This window comes from Chenopodium quinoa, unplaced genomic scaffold (assembly GCF_001683475.1).
Source record: "Chenopodium quinoa cultivar QQ74 unplaced genomic scaffold, ASM168347v1, whole genome shotgun sequence".
Classification (NCBI taxonomy): Eukaryota; Viridiplantae; Streptophyta; class Magnoliopsida; order Caryophyllales; family Amaranthaceae; genus Chenopodium; species Chenopodium quinoa.
In genome coordinates this window covers 6,916,161-6,935,579 of record NW_018743850.1, presented here as the reverse complement: position 1 = coordinate 6,935,579, position 19,419 = coordinate 6,916,161, and the positions used below count along the sequence as shown (strand labels likewise).

The following is a 19,419-nucleotide window of genomic DNA, read 5'->3' as shown; positions in this document are numbered from 1 at the left end:
GCCCCTTTCTTCTCAGGTCGATGAAACTGCCCCTCCTCCCTTCCCTTGTTGTTGAAACGACCGATTTTTTAGCTCCCTCAATTGGAGATTATTGCTTAGAAATTAAATGTATTTGAGTTACTCAAGGTTTTTGTGGTAGATTTTTTTTTTACAAAAAAATAAATAAATAAATGGTAGTTAGTTGTTCTCAAAGTAGTCATTATAATGGTAGTTGTTGGTAAAATTATCTTAAATTTTCACAAAATTACCCTATATCTAAAGTGTAATACTCCCTTCTTCACTTTTTATTGGATACGTTTTGACTTTTACACGTTTGTCAATACACGTATTTGATTATTATTCATTACATACTTTTTAAAATTATAACGATTGAATATTAATAGAGCATTCGTTGAGATGAGTCAAACATGATCTCACACGACTCTTTTACTTTCGTGAGTAAATTTAAATATTATCTAATTCCCTCTATCCATGAATACATGACACAGTCAATATTGCACGCATGTCAATGCATTACTTTGAATTTATTTGTATATAATTAATTATTATGAAAATTATTTTAAAATTATATTTTGAAACTTTATATATATACCTATTTAACAACATATTTTATGATAAAATAAGTTTTTATTATGTTAATAAAAAAATATGATCAAAACTAATACATATATAGTGAAAAAAGTCCAACGTCTCCTATATTTTGGGACGGAATGAGTATTATGAATAACTTTTAAAATCTAAACATAACCAATAAAAAGAAACGGTTGAAGTATTATGAATAATATTTAAAATATGATAATAACCAATAAAATACGGAGGGGTACCCTACAAAATTTATCATCCTAAAGTTTTTATAAAAAAAAATCATCCTAAAGTAATTGAAACACTTTAATATACATTTTGTTGATACATAACATTATTTTACCTTCAATAATTTTGATCATATATTTATTATAATTAGTTGATACTATGAAATTTTATACAATGTATCAATTTTTTTGTGCATATTATTTATAGAATTCAAGTCAATCTCCTAACAAATTATGCCGATTAAAGTGATGCGCATTTTAAAAAATGGAGGTATTATTTTTCTTGCATTAAATGTTTGAATTTATTATAATTGTAGTTGTATAAAGATATCTTAATGAATGTTATTTTTTTATAGTAATAGTTTATATTAAAGTTATCAAAATCAAGATTCCACTTTGAATTGGAAGGGATTTAGATGTGTATGTGTTACTGATGATAGTAGTTGTGTTTCAGAAGTTTTCTTACAAGTTTTTATTTCTTACATGAGAAGGTTTTTCTTGTTTTAGGCTTAAAATATTTTAATTATGCAATTTTGTTTTGACAATAATTATTTTTAAGATATAGCAGAATCGAGTGAGATGATTTTTAAGTGGTTGATAATTTTATTTGGTATGTATACATGTATGGATTTTTTAATATTTGCATAGTATCTTAATAGGTATTTTATATACTCTGAAAATTAAATTATAAGAAGATTATGATTCTTGGATTGTTTGATAAATTCTATTTAATGACATGTTTACAAGCTTGATAATAAATGATAATTTAATTATGAGATGATACATTTATGAAACATGATTATTATTGATTTCTCACTCATAATTATAGATTGAAACAAGTAAGTCAAATTAATACTCTTTCATAGAATGAGATGAATTAAAGAAGGATTTCAAGTAGAAGTGTAATTACACACATTTTGTATGTGTCATAACCATGTAATAAATTGATTAATTACGAAATAAATTATCACATATAACTATTTAAAAATATAATATTCTAACGAATGAATCACAAAAGAAATTCAAAAGAGGTGTGTGAATAGTGAAAAAGTGTAAATACTGCAATTAAAGTAATTGATTAAATCTAATATATATAAATAAAGTAGGCATTTTTCAAGAGCATTCGGAGCGCCACATAAGCAAAAGTATATTTTCGACCAATTAAAAATTAGATTTCAATTATATTTTGGAATTAAAATTTCGTTTGCCACCTAAACAAAATTGGCGAATGAGATTTAAGAATTTTTTCACGTAAGTAAAAACAACGAATATTGATTTATTAGGATTAAATTTATTTAAAAAACTAAAAATTTTCTTGTAAAATAATCATCTTTAGATATAGGATTTATATACGTACTATTATAAGATAAATTTTGATAGTGTTTATGATAAGAAACAAAAATTATTCCTTAATTATAATTAAATTAAAATTTGTGACATTTAGATGAAAAAATTCCAATGCATAAATTTAATTTTGTATAATTACAATTTTTAGATTAATTTCACAACAATTATTCACTTTCTGGTAAATATTTTAATTTATTTTATAAGACTATAAAGATTAATTTTATATAAATTTTATTTTTGCTAACATATTCTATTTATTCACTTTTATTAGATGGAAGAGATATCGATGTGAACTAAGTTGGTGATCCTATCGAATTTTTTTTTAATACAAATTTTTTTTACATCGAAATATTACATCTAATAACTTAATGTAAAAAATATTATGAGTATAATCTAATTACAAAAATTATGTGTATGAGATTTTATGTATAAAAATCCGTAGGATATTAGGATTTAAATTATTAAAAAAAATAAAAATTATCTTATGAATTTAATGGTTTTATCTAAATACCCGATATATAAGATTTTTTTTCATAAAATAATTTAAAACTTTTAACCAAATAAAAAACTTTACCTTCTGTAAAAATTTGATGTCTAAAAACTTTAAAAGACAGATAATTTGTTAGAGATCAAGAGATCACAAAAAATATACATAATGATATATATATTTGAGAGTTAATTTCAAGTGTAAAAAGTAACGAATAATGATTTAAGATTTAAATTATTTTAAAAATAAAAAATTATTATCTTTCACATTATAGATTTTATCCTAATATGTAATCAATGAAATATCATATTTATAATTATTTTTTTTGAAAGATATCATATTATTGTCATATAACTAAGAACAACGAATAAAATACAAAACAACAATAAATGAAGTCGCATTATAAATTACATTAAAAAAATAATACTTTTGTAATTGACAATATCATTTTAATTAAATTATTATTTGTTTTTATTTTTTTTTGTCTGAAATTATTAAATTGTAAAATAAGTCAAATAATTATATATATATATATATATATATATATATATATATATATATTAAAAAAAGAAACTTAGAGTATATAAGAAATATCTTTTTTTGAGATATACGTATGAAAATCCGTGCATCGCACAGACTTTCATCTAATTATTTTACATATTATTTAAATATATTCTATTTAAATAAAAAAATATTATGAGTATCAATATTTCCTTTCTCATATTTACAATTTATTTATATTTAATAAATTTATATTTACAATTTAATAATATTTATATTTAAATATTATGAATTCAGTAAAAACGAATTAGATGAAAAAATATCATATTTACAATTTATTTATATTTAATAAATTCATTATAAATTATAGTAAAAAAAAATATTAAACATTTGTAATTTTGTCTGAAATTATTAAATACAATAAATCAAATAATTAAAAATCTTAGATGAAAAAAACCGTGCATCACATAGGCTTCCATCTAGTAATTAACAAATTACGTAAAATTATTTATTAATTAACAAATTACGTAAATATTTATAATTATAAAAACAAATGATTTATTCAACAAAAGTAATATCATTTTGCCCCGGGCCACTAGAATATTAGAAACGGCTATGTAGAAAGTTAAGGGGGAAATTTTAAAGTTTTAAACTTTTAATAAAAATCTAGATTCAAAACAAAAATTTAACAAAGAATTGCAATATATATGATTTCAATTCAAACCCTAAATCACTAATAATTGATTTACATTGTGAATTCTGAAAAAAAAAAAAAAAGGAAGTAATATATACCGTAGAAGAGGAGGAGGAAGTAAATTAAAGCCACTGTTTACCGGAAAAGATTGGTGGTCGCCGTCTCGCCGGAATAAACCACTCTTGGAGAGAGACAGAAAGGAAGAAAGAAGCGCGATTATTATACTTTGTACAGGGTTTTTTTTTTTTTTTTTTTTTTTTTGGGAAAATATAGGTTAAGATAAATCTAATGGTGATTTGATTTAACCATTTTTGTAAAACAAAAGAAAATCCCTCTCAATTTGACAATTTGAGTTAACCAATCTGCTACTAGTATTAGTATTCTACGAAGTACAATTTACAATCAACTTTATTATTTTATTCCGTAAAAAATAGAAGTGAATGTCAACTAATTTAGTTGGTTAAAGTTTTAGGAGTTGAAACTTATCTTTGTATATACGAATTAGATGAAAAAATATCATATTTACAATTTATTTATATTTAATAAATTCATTATAAATTATAGTAAAAAACATAAATATTAAACTTTTGTAATTTTGTCTGAAATTATTAAATACAATAAATCAAATAATTAAAAATCTTAGATGAAAAAACCGTGCATCGCACGGGCATCATCTAGAAATTAACAAATTACGTAAAATTATTTATTAATTAACAAATTACGTAAATATTTATAATTATAAAAACAAATTGATTTATTCAACAAAAGTATTATCATTTTGCTACTCGCCTGGTGACTGTCCTGACCCTTCAAAGACTTTTGCCTGTTTTGAGCCAAATCACATTTCAGGCTTTCTTTCTTATTGCTTTCCTTTTCATCATTTGTACTGGATTTTAACTTCTTTCCATGATAGTCAAATTTGTATTCTTCAAACTCCATCGAACTTTTCTCAATCTTGTAAAAAAGGCTTCCATAGAGTCTCATATCTTCAATCTCATCAATATCGAGATCATCCTCAACTTGTTCAAGATGATCATCTACTTCCTCTAAACCTACCATCCTCAACTGTGATTCCTTTTGTTTGCTCTTTGAAACACAAGACAAACCCGATGAAATAGACCAAGTATCTAAATCAACAACCTCAATTTCACAGCTATCAAGCCGAGGTTGATCCTGACAAAGCAATGGCATATTAGAAATCCCTCCTCCAAGACGATTCCTTAAACCATTGCCATTCTCAACCAAAGTCGATGAATAAGAATTCCTTTCACCCTCATCAACACAAACCCGGCTTGAAAAATATCTATTGAAGAGGGTAATACTACAAGGATTTACTATCGAATTCGAGGAGCAGTTCTTCTCAGTAAGACTAACATCATGCGGTTTAGCACAAAACAATAGCTAACAAATACGAAATCTCATCGAAATCGACTCTATCCTTTAGTTAAAACGCACCCCATTTTTCTGCAATAAAAATAGCATTGGAAATCAGAGAAGACAATACACAAGTTCACACATTTCCTACATATTAAAGCAGGAATCCACCTTCACATATTATTAGCAAAATAATAAATTGTTCATAAACTTATAACAATACAAACACAACCCACCAATCAGTCCAATTTAAGCAATATGTTTTTGATTTTTTTACGTCAGCTCAAATTTCTGGGCAAATGATAAAGAAAAATAAACAACAATGAAATAGAAAGTTAAGGGGAAGTTTTAAACTTTTAATGAAAATCTAGATTCAAAACAAAATTTAACAAAGAGTTGCAATATATATGATTTCAATTCAAACCCTAAATCACTAATAATTGATTTACATTGTGAATTCTGAAAAAAAAAAAAAAAAGGAAGTAATATATACCGTAGAAGAGGAGGAGGAAGTAAATTAAGGCCACTGTTCACCGGAAAAGATTGGTGGTCGCCGCCTCGCCGGAATAAACCACCTTTTGGAGAGAGACAGAAAGGAAGAAAGAAGCGCGATTGTTATACTTTGAACAGTTTTTTTTTTTTTTTTTTTTTTTTTTTTTTTTTTTTGGGAAAATATAGGTTAAGATAAATCTAATGGTGATTTGATTTAACCATTTTTGTAAAACAAAAGAAAACCTCTCCCAATTTGAGTTAACCAATCTGTTACTAGTACTAGTATTCTACTGAGTACAATTTGCAGTCAACTTTACTATTTTATTCCGCAAAAAAAAAAAAAAAAAAAAAAAAAGTGAATGTCAACTAATTTAGTTGGTTAAAGTTTAAGGATTTGAAACTTATCTTTGTATATACGAGATATACAAGAAGGTTAAGAAAGATTTGAGATACTATTAAAAAAAAAAAAAATTGAGATTGACACTTTATCTTTTGTATTTATTAAAGATAAAGTGTCAATCCCATTGGTTGGGATTTTGGGTATGGAATTCCCTTTGCTTCATTGTTTTTGTATACTCTAATGGGTACTTCATCCACAGAAAACCTACACATTTAAAAATTAATAATTTACCATCTACTAATCGAGTCGTTTTCACTTGAATTTAACAAAAGAAAAAAACATATAAGTTATGCGACTTACACAATTTGGTGATGGTTCCATAGAATGGAGTAAGTATGATAATCAGCAGAAGGATCAAACCAAAGATTAACCCTTTGTTCTCTGTTTCCCTTACCATGAGCAAATATGTTTGTTTGAACCGTGTAAGGGTGTCCTGTTCGATTTCCTAAGAACTCGAAATCCAACTCGTCACGTATGGTGTCCGTGTCCGAATTCATCTAACAATGGTTTTAAAAAATTTATCTTCCATTATATACAAATTATACAATGTATGAGATAAGTTAAAGTATAAGTACATTTTTTAATTTTTTTGAGGAAAAGTATATTAAACATTTTTTTTTCATTTTCAAATAAGTTGGAGTTGTAGTGTAGGCAACTCACGTAAAATGCAGTCACAGTTCCTGCAGAGTCACCAGCTACAAGCTTGATCTTCATGCTAATTCGTCCATACATGTATTTGTACTTGGATGCAAATCCACATCCTATATTTATAAGATTTAAGCCAACATAAGAAGTTTTTAAGATTCTGAGTTCGTAAGATAGTTGGGGGGGGGGGGGGGGGCTGACGCATGTACATAAGTAAAGTAACATAATCTTTTTGTAAAGTTTCATCTTAAAACCAATTACTCGTATATATTTATATGGAAGTAGTCCACAGACACTAAGGTATTATACATAGTATTTATAGGGAGTATAGGTTATATTTTTTGGTGCGTATGCTTGTCCTAGCTAGACAGAGACACTAACCTTATAAGTATCATATCCACCATCTATCAATGCTATCTTAGAGAGCCTAACACCAAAAGATGTCTTCATACATGCATGCATATATATAAGCAATACTCGAATTTAATATTAGGCCACATTTCGGACTTGGAGATAATAAGTCAAGCTTGCATAAAGGGAGAGAATATAGACAACATAACTTAAACTCTGTAGGTCGTCTCATTTCAAAATCAATTAATATGATGGATTAAATTAGCTTTAGTTGTTATGTATATATGATTACGTTACCTGAATTTCTATCAAGAATAAGCTGAATGGCCCTGCATCCTTCAACAAGCTTCAAATGAGAGTCAGCCCATGTAACTTTGAAGTCTTGTTGAAATGTTGCTGGCCTTGCATATATTGCAAGACCGTGAAACAATAAAATGAGAGAAACTAGAGCAACATTTCTTATAAAAACCATGCTCATTATTACCTTTATGAAATTAGAAGAAAAATAAATAGATAAAATAAACAAATTGTTATTCTAGTACCACAAATTTAACATGGATATTAATTTATACAAGTGATGTTCTATATATATTGAGGATCGCTAGTGCACTTGCAACCAATAGGAAATTAGTAGAGGGGAAATTTGAAGTACTATTGTACTAATGTACTACATACACTGTAGTTATCTTAATTATGAAATCTAACATAAGTATCAATATTGTCCCAATACTTTCAGATAGAGTCCTACATATGGGAAAATGTCCCCAACTAATAACCTTGCTAGTACAATAGTATGTACTAGTAGGATAGTAAAAAGAAAATGTCATGGCGATTCTCTTAGGTAACACTCCATGTCAAGAAACGAAACTCGATAATCTAATACTCCCTTTGTCGTCCTTGAATGTTTGCCTCATGTTTAAAATTCTTTCTATTAAGGCTTGTTAGAAAGGAAAAGTATGGAGTGCTGACAATCGTTTCTTTAATATTTCAATTAACAAGACGAAGCAATGTACCCTGTCGGTTGCCTTAGCTTACCATAAAACCTTTTTACACATGAATAATTTGAAGTTTATCGTTGTTTCACCTTTGATTTAAATTCACAAAACTCCATTAGTCTCTATTTGGTTTTTTTTTTTAGTGCGACTTTAAATGTTTGCCCTTGGTCTTGGTCCCCATTATTAAAATAGGTTGTGTTAGTTGTTTAAATGTTTAATTATTATAACCCACCCAATTAATTTCAATTCATACCTTATCAAAAGGGAGATAGGGCACTAAGGCATTAGGGACAAAATGTTACTTTATTAAGGCTTGGAGCAAAATTTTGCAAGTCGGTATCATAGTCTTTTTCACTTTTTACGAGTGGATGCAAGTGGGCTAAATGGTGAGAATACGTTATTGTCTAAAGAAATGAGACAATTTTTAAAAGACAATCTAAAATTTAATATGGGGCTAACAAATTAAGACGAACGGAAACTATAATAATGAACTAATAAGCCCGGCCTTTCGTTTCATCCAGGCTGATCCAGCTAACGGCAACCCATCATGGGCCTGCATACATCCCTCTTATGTTGATTCTGATTTAATTTCTTCAATTTCTCAATATTTTATTGCTTTATTTCATTATCCTTATCTCATTGACATTACACCAAATAGCCTCTTAATAGTTATCAAGTTCTTCATTCATTTAATTATGTGAAAAACTAAGTATGATGTTGATGCTTGAAAAGTATGTCGCTTCTTAGCTCATACTCTCAACCACTATAATATGGATCGATTCAAATTGCGTACTTTGTGATAAAAATTACTACTACTTCATTATTTTCTTGCTTTGGTTGCTTTCTTTTGTAACTTTTCATTTATACATATTCATTCATGTGATTCAAAGATGAAAATGAGGTTTATAATACATAGTATATGTCATTGGATGAGAAATGAAAATTAAGTATTATAATTAGGTTGCAAAGTTTAAGATAATTTTCAAATTAAATGGCAACTGGCCAAAGTCATGAACCAGCTCTACAAGGCGACAGATACACATGCAATGGGGCACATCATATATAATAATAGTAGTCACTCTAGTGGGCTTCGTAGAATAGTAACACATTATAAAGGTTGCAATTTTGCAAATTGCACGAGTGTCGGCAGTTTTAGAAATGTGAGGACTTTAGATTAAGGCTATTCTTTTAATGGCATGCAATGACATTGTTAGAGTAATTGATAATAATTAAAGTGATTAGAAAGACCAAACCAAATATTATCGAGAAATTTGAAAGTCAAGGAGAAAATAAATAGGAGGTACATAAGTTGAGAGGTAGAAAAATCCTTTAAGCATATCACTTGAAGACTATAAAGCCCACTCAAACAAGTATATTGTTGTATAACTTATACTTCGTTCGTTTTTTTTAGTTTACACGTTTTGACTTTTGCACTATTCTATATTTGTATTGATGATGAATGGATGGTGTTGCAAACCCTACATTTTCTCCCTTTTTTTGTGAATACATTTCAATACATGCAATAAATTAATATACATAATTAAAGGCATAAATACATTACATTTTAATGGATAATAAGAAGCCACAATGTTCAATTCTCACAAACAACAGGTGTGACTCTCGACCATGGGCAAAGCTAGACTTGACTGAGGAGGGGGACCAGTCTAATAAGCGCGATTGAGGAAGGGGCCGGTCTAATATGCATCCATGCTAGCTACTTCAATAAGCTAAGTGTGAGTAGGGCGAAGCACTAGTAAGGCTAAACACTAAAGGGGTCATGGCCTATGGCCCCTTAGGCCTCAACTAAGCTTCGTCCATGCTCTCAACCTTCTCGGCATGACCTTTTTACAACCACAAGGGATTTTCTGCCTCAAAGTATGAAAACTCTGTAAGAAAAAAGATGCATGCTTTCCGTATGCTTAGCTTGGTGCAACCCCTCCACCTTCAATGATCCAATATATACTAAAACCTCGATTAACGCCTAAAGGATATATCATATTTTCTCAATAATAATTGGAAGGTTTTATAATCGAATAATTATTAAATCATTATGTTAGTATATTTCAATCGACCACTATAATATTTCAATAAATTTAAATTTAAGAAACACAAACACATCGTCCAATCAAAACAACATGATGTACTCCCTCAACAGTCTACCCCAAATTACTCATAACAAAATTTCACATGATTGTTTTCTCTTTCGATCAAATAAATCACAAAACTAAAGATGAACAAATGGAATATGTAAACAAGGTAAAAGTACAAAATGAGTGAGTTTATAAAAAACGACTATTTTACCAAATGCCCCTGAGTAATTTTGAAATTCACCAAATGCCATCGAACTTTTCAAAATTCATCAAATGCCACTGAGTTTTAGTATAATATCACCGAGTGTCATTAATGACTGACATCCGTTAGTTGACCCCACCACTTGCCACGTGTCACCTTCTGATTGGTCCTTTTTTTAAAAAAAAAAACCAAAAATATTTAAAAACTTAAAAAAAAAAGAAAAAAAGAAAACCCAAAACCACCATTTGCTGCCACCAGCCCAGCCATCCCCCTGCCCCCGAAGCCAGCACCGGAAGGCTCGCCGGTGGCCGGCGGACCCCCACCCTTCCCCTCCCCTTTCTCCGTCGCGCCACCGGCCCTAGCCAAACCCCTAACCTGCGAAACCCCACCCCCTTCCTCCACCACCCCGAAATTTCCAATGCAACCAGCCGCCCTGTCGCCTCTAAACACCACTGCCTAGCTCCCCATCTCACCAATAACCACCAATTTCTGAAAACTTCCTTCCTTGCCTCTAAAACCCCTCTCCCTCCTTTCCCTCGCCCCGTAAAACGCCCCCTTCCCTTCCCCTTCTTCGTTTTGGCTGCTCCAATTTCGAAGTAAATTGGTTTAAGGGTCTAGGTTTCAATTTCAAAGTAAATCGATTTAGCAGACCACTGCGACGCGCAGTGGGTTGAGGGTTCAAATTCCGGCAGATTTTCCCTTCCCCGCGTCGAATGAGAAGCTGTTGTTGGTTGTGCTACTGTTGCGTGGGGTTGGGTAGAGTGGAGCTGTTGTTTGTTGCGCGAATTGTGGTTGCGAGGTGGGAGTGCAGGGAGGTGGATGTGCGTTTGGGGAATGGGAGAGGAGCTGCGGCTGTTTACCGGCGTGGGGGAGAGAGGGGTGAGGTAGTGGGGAAAACGGGGACGCAGCGGTCCGGCGAGGGATGGTCGTCGGGCTGGGCAGTGGTGGTGAAGGTTAGGGTGGGCTGGTGGCAGCAAATGGTGGTTTTGGGTTTTTTTTTAAAAAAGGACCAATCAGAAGGTGACACGTGGCAAGTGGTGGGGTCAACTAACGGCTGTCAGTCATTAATGGCACTCGGTGATATTATACTAAAACTCAGTGGCATTTGATGAATTTTGAAAAGTTCGATGGCATTTGGTGAATTTCGAAATTACTCAATGGCATTTGGTGAAATAGCCGTAAAAAAGCAGTAATATCTAAATAATTTAAAATTAGAGTTTCTGAATGTGTCACATCATGTCTCTTATTTTTATTAATTAATTTAATTTTTTACATATCTTTGAATCATTTGAGCTTATCAAAAAATAAATTTATTTGCTTGGGGAATTGGGGATTGGTTTCTTGTTTCAATGGCAAGTGTTGTGTGATTTTTTTTAAAGATGAAATAAGCATAGCATAGTATTATTTGTGACGGTAGTTTTAAGGGGGGGTTGGTGTCTTGCTTGATTTTGTGGCAAGAAGATGTGTTTTCTTCCCTTTGGCCTTATTTTTACATGCATATATATTTTATGGCCGGTTATCGAATCATGCCACTAATGGGTGATGTACCGTAGATGATGACAGACTTAAAAAATGTTTGCATGTAATCCTCAAACTGGATTTAGTTTATGTCCTTTTTAGGCACTTGTACCTCACACGTTCGCAAGTGCAGTGTGTGTTAATGTGTTACAGTGTTAATGCAATGAGTGTAGGTTGTATACTTAATAAGTCGTTTTCTCATACCTTTCATATTTCATGTGTCTCACAAGATCTACCTTCTTTTTTCTCTCTTCTACAAACTACTATGTACTTCATATACACAAATAAGCAACATGCTACGGTCTGTGAGAAAACGTACTTAATTTCCCCTGTGTCTTATCTTCAAAAATAATAATAATAATAAAAAAAAAAAAAAGGCAGCTTGTAAGTACTTGTGGCCGAGATTTTAGAGGGTGAACTCAAGTTAAATTTAGGTTTGGAAGGGACTTATCTAAGCTAGCAGTTTAATTAGGTTATCAACCTTCGTTCAATACCAACAGATTTTAGGTTGTTCTGTCTTATATTACTAGCTGCCATAAAATTTTCTTGGGATGTTAAATAGTCACTAATATAGTAGTTGCTAATGCAAGTAATATAAATCACATAACGCATGTAAGACAAATCAGTTATACGTTTTTGGTATAACTACGCCGTCTGACCATTACATGTTTATAACAAGATTAATTAACCACACAAAATGTTGGAATGACTGCCATAGAAGCAGTATATAAAGCCAGCAGATGATGATATTTGAAGTAAACAAGCTGATTTGTTGTAAATTTGTGATTAATTAACTAACAATGAACAACTTCAGCCTCTTTCAAGCTGGTAGAATTGCTAGACTGATGTTTTTCCTGGTGCAATCAGCATTTTTATTATTGTTGTTACCAACTTCATCATTTGCTGCATTAGGTAACGAAGCCCTTTTTACCGAGTGTCTTGACCTCCAATCTAATCCTCGGTATCCAACATCACAAGTTACATACAGCCAACACAATTCGTCATTTACATCCGTGCTTCAAGAATATGCTCGAAACATCCGGTTCCTGAAACCTGAAATACGAAAGCCATCCTTTATTGTCACACCAAAGCATGTGTCTAACATTGTTGCAACTATCCAGTGTTGTAAAACTCATTTCTTTGAAATGAGAATTCGGAGTGGTGGCCATGATATGGAAGGCCTCTCCTTCACTTCAAATGTTCCCTTTGTCGTCCTTGACATGTTTAACTTACGAGCTATTAATGTAAACTTAGAGGAGGAGACTGCATGGGTGGAGGCAGGGGCACAGCTAGGTGAAGTCTACTACAAGATCGCCGAAAAGAGTTCCATATATGCCTTCCCGGGAGGGGTGTGTCCTACAGTTGGGGTTGCAGGGCACTTGTCTGGTGGAGGGTACGGAAACTTGATGAGAAAATATGGGCTTTCTACTGATCATGTAATTGATGCAACAGTTGTGAATGCCAATGGCATGGTTCTTGATAGAGAGGCTATGGGGGAAGATATGTTTTGGGCTCTTCGAGGAGGTGGTGCAGCTTCATTTGGGGTAATCCTTGCATTCAAAGTACAACTTGTTCGTGTTCCTCCTGTTGTGACTGTCTTTCAAGTGGCACGGTCTCTTGAGCAAGGTGCCTCAAGAACTATGTACCGGTGGCAAGAGGTGGCACCAAATCTACCCAAAGATCTCTTCTTAAGAGCTCGAGTGTCCGTGATCAAGGATCAAAAAGAAGGCTCAAACAGATTGGCATTTACATTCATTGCCTTGTTTCTTGGAGAATCCAAGGAACTTCAAGACCTGTTAACGAAGAGCTTTCCTGAGTTAGGAATATCAGCTAAGGATTGCCAGGAAATGCCATGGATTAACTCTACTCTTTTTTGGGATGAATTTCCCAGTGGAACCTCCACTGAAATCCTTCTTAGTAGGGAATATGAAAGGCTATCTAGGAAAGTAAAATCAGACTATGTCACGAAACCAATACCGCAGGAAGGGTTAGAGCTTATGTGGAAAGAATTGCTAAACATGGATGGACTGGTAATGGAATGGAACCCTTATGGTGGGAGAATGAGTGAGATCCTAGCTAATGAAATCGTGTTTTATCATAGAGCAGGGAACTTATTCAAGATCGAGTATGACTTTAAATGGTACGAAGAAGGGAAAGAAGCAGAGGAACACCACATAGAACTATCAAGAAGGCTGTATAAGTTCATGACTCCTTATGTTTCGAATTCTCCCAGGGAGGCATTCTACAACTATAGAGATCTCGATTTAGGGACTAATACTGGTAGGTTTGCGAAAACTAGAGCTGAATTCGGAAGCAAGTACCATGGAGGCAACTTTCAAAGGCTATTGAAGGTGAAACTTAAGGTAGATCCTCTGAATTTCTTCAGGGATGAACAAAGTATTCCACCCATTCTGAACCTTACTTGAAGAAACATGGATCTGATCAAAGGGGAACAGCTACAAATAGCCGTTTGACTAATAATAGTGTAACCAACTAACAATTCATGTTTAAATTAGTTCTTAACTGAACACAAATTATACATATGTACACAATACTTGCATGTAACAAATGCCATTTTTCGTATTCTTTTGTTTGGTTCTCATTATCAATAAAATTGTAATGTTTTTTACCAAGCTTGTTAGTTGTTGGTAAACATGAAAACAATACACTTGTATATGGTCATCTTGATTTTAAACACCCATAACTTTCAGCAACAGGTTGATTCCACAGTATGAGAGCACAAATTACTTCTATTTTGGGTTTTTTTTTTTTTTTTTTTTTTATTTTTTTTTATTTTTAAATGCATATAATTCATTAAATTACAAAAAAGAAAAAAAATGTAAAATATTAGGTATGCTAAAATGAGAAAATATTAGCAGAAATACTTATTAATCTTATGGGAAAAAAAAAAAAAAAAAAAGTGAGCGTAATCAAAAGGTAAATACGAGGGGAAATAGTTTCAAGACTCAAAAGGTAAATATGAGGGGAAATAGTTTCAAGACTCCAGGGTTTGTAACGTGATGCGTGTTTCAAATTACAAAAACATGTACTACGTATATACAATTACTCCTTAAGAATTGGTTTATAGAATAGTACATTAAAAATAAAAAAAAAAAAATAAAAAAAAAAACATTTTCTAATACTTGTATCTTAGATGGACACTAAACTCCATAAGAATTGGTTTATACTTTATAGAATAATGATTTTTTAATGTTTTGACTCAAAGAGTCAACTAAAAATTAACCTTTGGTTTGACCCATCATTTCAGAGGTTGGTTAGAAGCTGTTATTTAAGGTTTGAAACCTTAAGTTTTGGGGCCAATTTCAAATTGGGTAAAATCTTGCCAGGCCTGGTTGATTGTGCTCAGTCCTGCTTACCCGCTGAAATTCAATTGATTAAAAACTCCACAATAAAAACACAACCTTCCACCCATAATATTTAAAGAGACCGCAAATATAAATTCTGAAGTTCTGTTGAATTTTCACTATTTCAGTATAACCAACTTACAGTAGTATGCTTGTTTTACAACTAGCATCTTTGAAATGAATTGAACAGATGATACAAGCAGGAAAAATAGATTATGGTGTGTTATTGACAGGATTGTGCAACTATTCCAGAAACTTGGATAGGAACAAACATGTCAAGGCATGTCGTTGAGATACACATGATATGACGGTCACAGAGCTTTAGTCAAGATTCCGTCAAAAGACAATGTAGTTTAACAAATATCCTTTGCCTCAGGAAAACTCAGTGGATTTACGAGCACATCTACGAACCCTCCTGTTTAAGATCCCATAATCTAGAGTCAGTTGACTAAACCATGTAAATTCAGCTAATAACTGTCAGAGGGATTTCAAGTGAGAGAAGGGAATATGATTGAGGTTACAAACTTGTTATAAGCCTGGCTGTCGTGCTGGAAGAGTTGAGCAGCCTCAGGATTTGCAGGACTTGAAGGATTGGGGTCAGTTAAAAGGGACTGTAGAACAAATAGGTATAAATTGCCATTTTTATAGTTAGTTATTCAACAATACATTTACATCGTTCTCCAAGCAATAAACAGCAAATCATAGAAGCAAGACTAAGTAAAAATCAAGACAATAGCTAGTGTACCTGGATAGATGTTAAGATTGTAGCTACATTATGGCAGGGCGACCAAGCTTCTTGGATGATATCCATGCACAAAGTTCCGTCATGATAAACTGCATTCCAGAAAGTTGTTTCAGCACAATCAGTTGGTTATTAAGTGAAGAAGTCCATCAACAAGCGATTTATAAGAAAAAAAATCATAATTACTTCATACACCCATAGCAGTGGACATGACTTGCAAATATAGCTACAATGAGAAATCAACCGCTAGATAGCAAAAAGAGCCTAATGCAGTGCATAGCATGAAGAGCTGAGGTCTAAAGACTTAATTGACAAACAAGCATTGAGAACCCGGAATATAATCCCATTGCCTGTAAGAATGATCCGTCACTACATAATGTTCACTTGAACACAATCCTAAGCAAAATGAAAGCAGCAGCAATACTTCAGGGAAAATCATATTAGCTGAATTTTGTTGCCATGACCAGATTAGAAATAATTTTTCAGCTATGGCTATCCTTTTTAGATATTAGTAAGCACAATTAACATCTTAAGCTTCTATTCCCTTTAAGTCCATTACACTTGCTTTTTTTTCACCCTAAATTAATCTTTAACTTATCACAAGTTACTTTAAAAAACCAATGCACATTGCAGAACCCATTTATTTTCATCATCAAAGTTTTATGGAAGAGTAATTGAGTAGCATTCACTTATTCCTCTATACCACCTTATATAATACAAGTACTCCGTATTAGAGTAATATCTAAAAGGTACAAGCAATAGTCCATTGATAATTGATATTGAAGACAAACATAAAATCCTTGACATGAAGAAAACTTTTATATCAGGGATGAAGGAAATGTTAAAAGTTAGTAACGTAATAATGCAATATCAAAAATTAACTTGCAAATTACAAACCAAAAACAAGAAAATTAAAAGAGAAGTAAATTATTACCATTAGGATGAAATATATCAGAAGTAAAACGAACTCGAGGAGGCTTTTCTGGGTAATTATCAGTAAATGTCAACCTTAAACTAAAAACTCCACCTGCAAATTATACTTGTATAACAAAGATCAACCAAAAAACCAGAAATTTCCCATAATCAATGAGAAAATTAACAAAAATGTAACCCAGATCTGGGGTTCGAATCTAGATATATATAAACAAAATAAAATAAAATAAAATACTGTAAAATAAAATAAAATAAAATAAAAAAACAAAAATGAAGATGTAAAATACCTTCCCATGGAGTTTCATCAGGCCCAAAAATGGTGGCACTCCAAACAAACAGATTGTCATCTGACATAGGACTTGCACTACAACCCTGTAAAAATCAACTCAAAATTAACCCCATGAATTCAATTCTTAAGATTTGATTGATTTTTTGATTGAAATTAAGTGAATTACTTCAGGAGGTTCATTGATGATAGATTTGAGATCGGACATGAGGCGAAGCTGAGATGAAGAAGAAGATGCCATTAATGGATTTTTTTTAGTGAAAGAATGAATGAACAACTTCAGTCTCTCTCAATTGACTTGACTTTATTTGGGTGTTTGTTGGATTGAGATCTAATGCAATTTGTTTGAAGAAAATGAGGGAATGTGACAAGGAAATAAAGGGGAAAAGATGGAAATTTTGAAAAAAAAAAAAAAAAAAAAAAAAAGGATAAGATTGAAAATGGAAGAAGAGAATCAATGGAATTGATGGGTTTCAAAAGGAGAAGAAGAAGAGAAGGAATCAAAGAAAGAGAGTGATTTTCTTTGAAGTTCCTCTTTTTCTCTCTCCTCGTCTTCCAAAATTCCACCTTCTCTTCTGCGACGAATGTCAAAGGTGGTTTTGTAACGTTTGTTTTATTACGAGCTAAGAGACAAACGTGCGCAATATAAGTAATTTATTAAACTTGATTTTCTGTTTTTTTTTTATTTACCATAATCTCCTTAATTCTAATTAAATAAAAATATTAGTGGATTTGATAATTGTTAATAAAATATAATAAAAAAAATATGTTGATATCATGTAGGCTAAATAATAATATTTTCTTCCCTCAAAAAAAAATATTGGGGGTTTTGGGTGATAAATTTCACTTTCCCAAAATACCCCTCTCATGTTTTTTTTTAATAAAAAAATAAAAATAAAAAAACTACACCGTCTTTCACTTTATACTCCCTCCGTCCCATATTATAGTTTCTGTTTTCCTATTTTAGAGACCTAAAATGTTGTTCCTGTTTCTATTTTTAGATAGTATGTAAAGATTATTATACCCTCATTTTTTTTTAACTTTATTCATTGTATTTCCTAAATTATCCTTGAATTATGCACATGCTTTGTACCTTTTTTTTCCACTTTTTTCTTTTAACTTTTATCTATAATTATACTTTTCACTTATATTAATGTACTTTATCCACTTTCTCCTCATATTTCTTAAATACCGTGATAAAACACAAACATGAACTATATATTGGGACGGAGGGAGTATATAGGATGAAATGTTTTAACTTTCACAGAATTTTAGGAAGATTAGTTGAATTTATTAAGGGGTCGTCTGGTTTGCATGGGGTAAACGGAATGGAATGAACAAAGGGAATGGAATAGAATGAAATGAAATTCCCTCAAATTTAGTGTGTTGTTTGTTTTAAAAAGTAAAGGGAATCAGATCCACCACATCACCACCACCACCACTACACAAATTTATTTTAGTAATCCAACCTTCCCCCTTACCCCAGCAACCCAACCACCCAACTTTTGAAATCTGGCCACCCAACCTAGCGGCGAGCTCACGGAGAAGAGGGGTTTGGGGTTGTTGGTGGTTCGGGGATTTGGTGGTTGTTTTGGGGTTTGAGAGTGGCCGGGGTTTCGAAATTTCATGGTGGTCAGGGTTTTGGTTCGGATGACGACACCCAGTAGGTGGTGCACGTGAGAGCAGCGCCGAGCTCACGAGCGTTGGCTTGGACAAGGAAGCGACGGCGATGTCTTGGAGGCAGTGGTGGAGTTCAAGGAGAGCGGGATTAGGTGGTGGAGTTCACGGAGTGCAGGGTTTTTGCGGGAGTGGGGGAGTTTTTCGGGGGAGGGGATCTCCGGCGAGGGACGGGGGAGCTCCAGCGAGGGATGGTGGAGGTGCGACGATGGTGGCTGGGTGGTGGGGATAGGGTAGGATGGTGGTGGCTGGTTTGAATGTGGTGGTGTTGTGGTGGCGAAGGAAAGGGAATGGAAAAACCTGGGGGGGTGGGGAATGAAGTTGGAAGGATTTGGGGTAATGGAGAAGGTAAAGGGAATGGGAAAAAATGCCAAACAAACAACAACAAAGGGAATCAAGACAATTGATTCCCATTCCCTTTGATGAATACCCCCAACCAAACGGCCCCTAAAATTATCCCTATGTCCCTATTTTTTTGCCCCATTTGACTAGGCACAGTCTCCAAAATGCG

General features: G+C 32.4%; 3 protein-coding genes across 4 annotated transcripts; 1 reads left to right on the top strand and 2 right to left on the bottom strand.

Moving 5' to 3' along the window:
• Positions 1 to 5,178: 5,178 nt before the first annotated feature.
• LOC110686164 (probable xyloglucan endotransglucosylase/hydrolase protein 6) lies at positions 5,179 to 7,692 on the bottom strand. 2 transcript variants are annotated; one of them, XM_021862756.1, is made up of 5 exons: positions 7,398 to 7,692; positions 6,765 to 6,865; positions 6,405 to 6,601; positions 5,706 to 5,787; positions 5,179 to 5,302 (listed from the first exon to the last, which is right to left on the bottom strand). In XM_021862756.1, the coding sequence occupies exons 1-4, from the start codon at positions 7,576 to 7,578 to the stop codon at positions 5,730 to 5,732; spliced, it is 537 nt and encodes a 178-aa protein (XP_021718448.1). In that variant the 5' UTR covers positions 7,579 to 7,692; the 3' UTR covers positions 5,179 to 5,302; positions 5,706 to 5,729. The 2 variants fall into 2 exon arrangements, with proteins under 2 accessions (XP_021718448.1, XP_021718447.1); XM_021862755.1 differs by lacking the exons at positions 5,179 to 5,302; positions 5,706 to 5,787 and adding an exon at positions 5,843 to 6,308.
• Positions 7,693 to 12,467: 4,775 nt separating this feature from the next.
• LOC110686162 (berberine bridge enzyme-like 7) lies at positions 12,468 to 14,817 on the top strand. Its single transcript, XM_021862752.1, has one exon. It carries the CDS (start codon positions 12,706 to 12,708, stop codon positions 14,329 to 14,331), a length of 1,626 nt encoding a protein of 541 aa, XP_021718444.1. The 5' UTR covers positions 12,468 to 12,705; the 3' UTR covers positions 14,332 to 14,817.
• A 544-nt stretch (positions 14,818 to 15,361) lies between these two features.
• Positions 15,362 to 17,843, bottom strand: LOC110686163 (ubiquitin-conjugating enzyme E2 2-like). The gene is made up of 6 exons (XM_021862753.1): positions 17,401 to 17,843; positions 17,233 to 17,317; positions 16,947 to 17,039; positions 16,016 to 16,104; positions 15,796 to 15,881; positions 15,362 to 15,685 (listed from the first exon to the last, which is right to left on the bottom strand). The coding sequence occupies exons 1-6, from the start codon at positions 17,470 to 17,472 to the stop codon at positions 15,643 to 15,645; spliced, it is 468 nt and encodes a 155-aa protein (XP_021718445.1). The 5' UTR covers positions 17,473 to 17,843; the 3' UTR covers positions 15,362 to 15,642.
• Between the last annotated feature and the right edge of the window lie 1,576 nt (positions 17,844 to 19,419).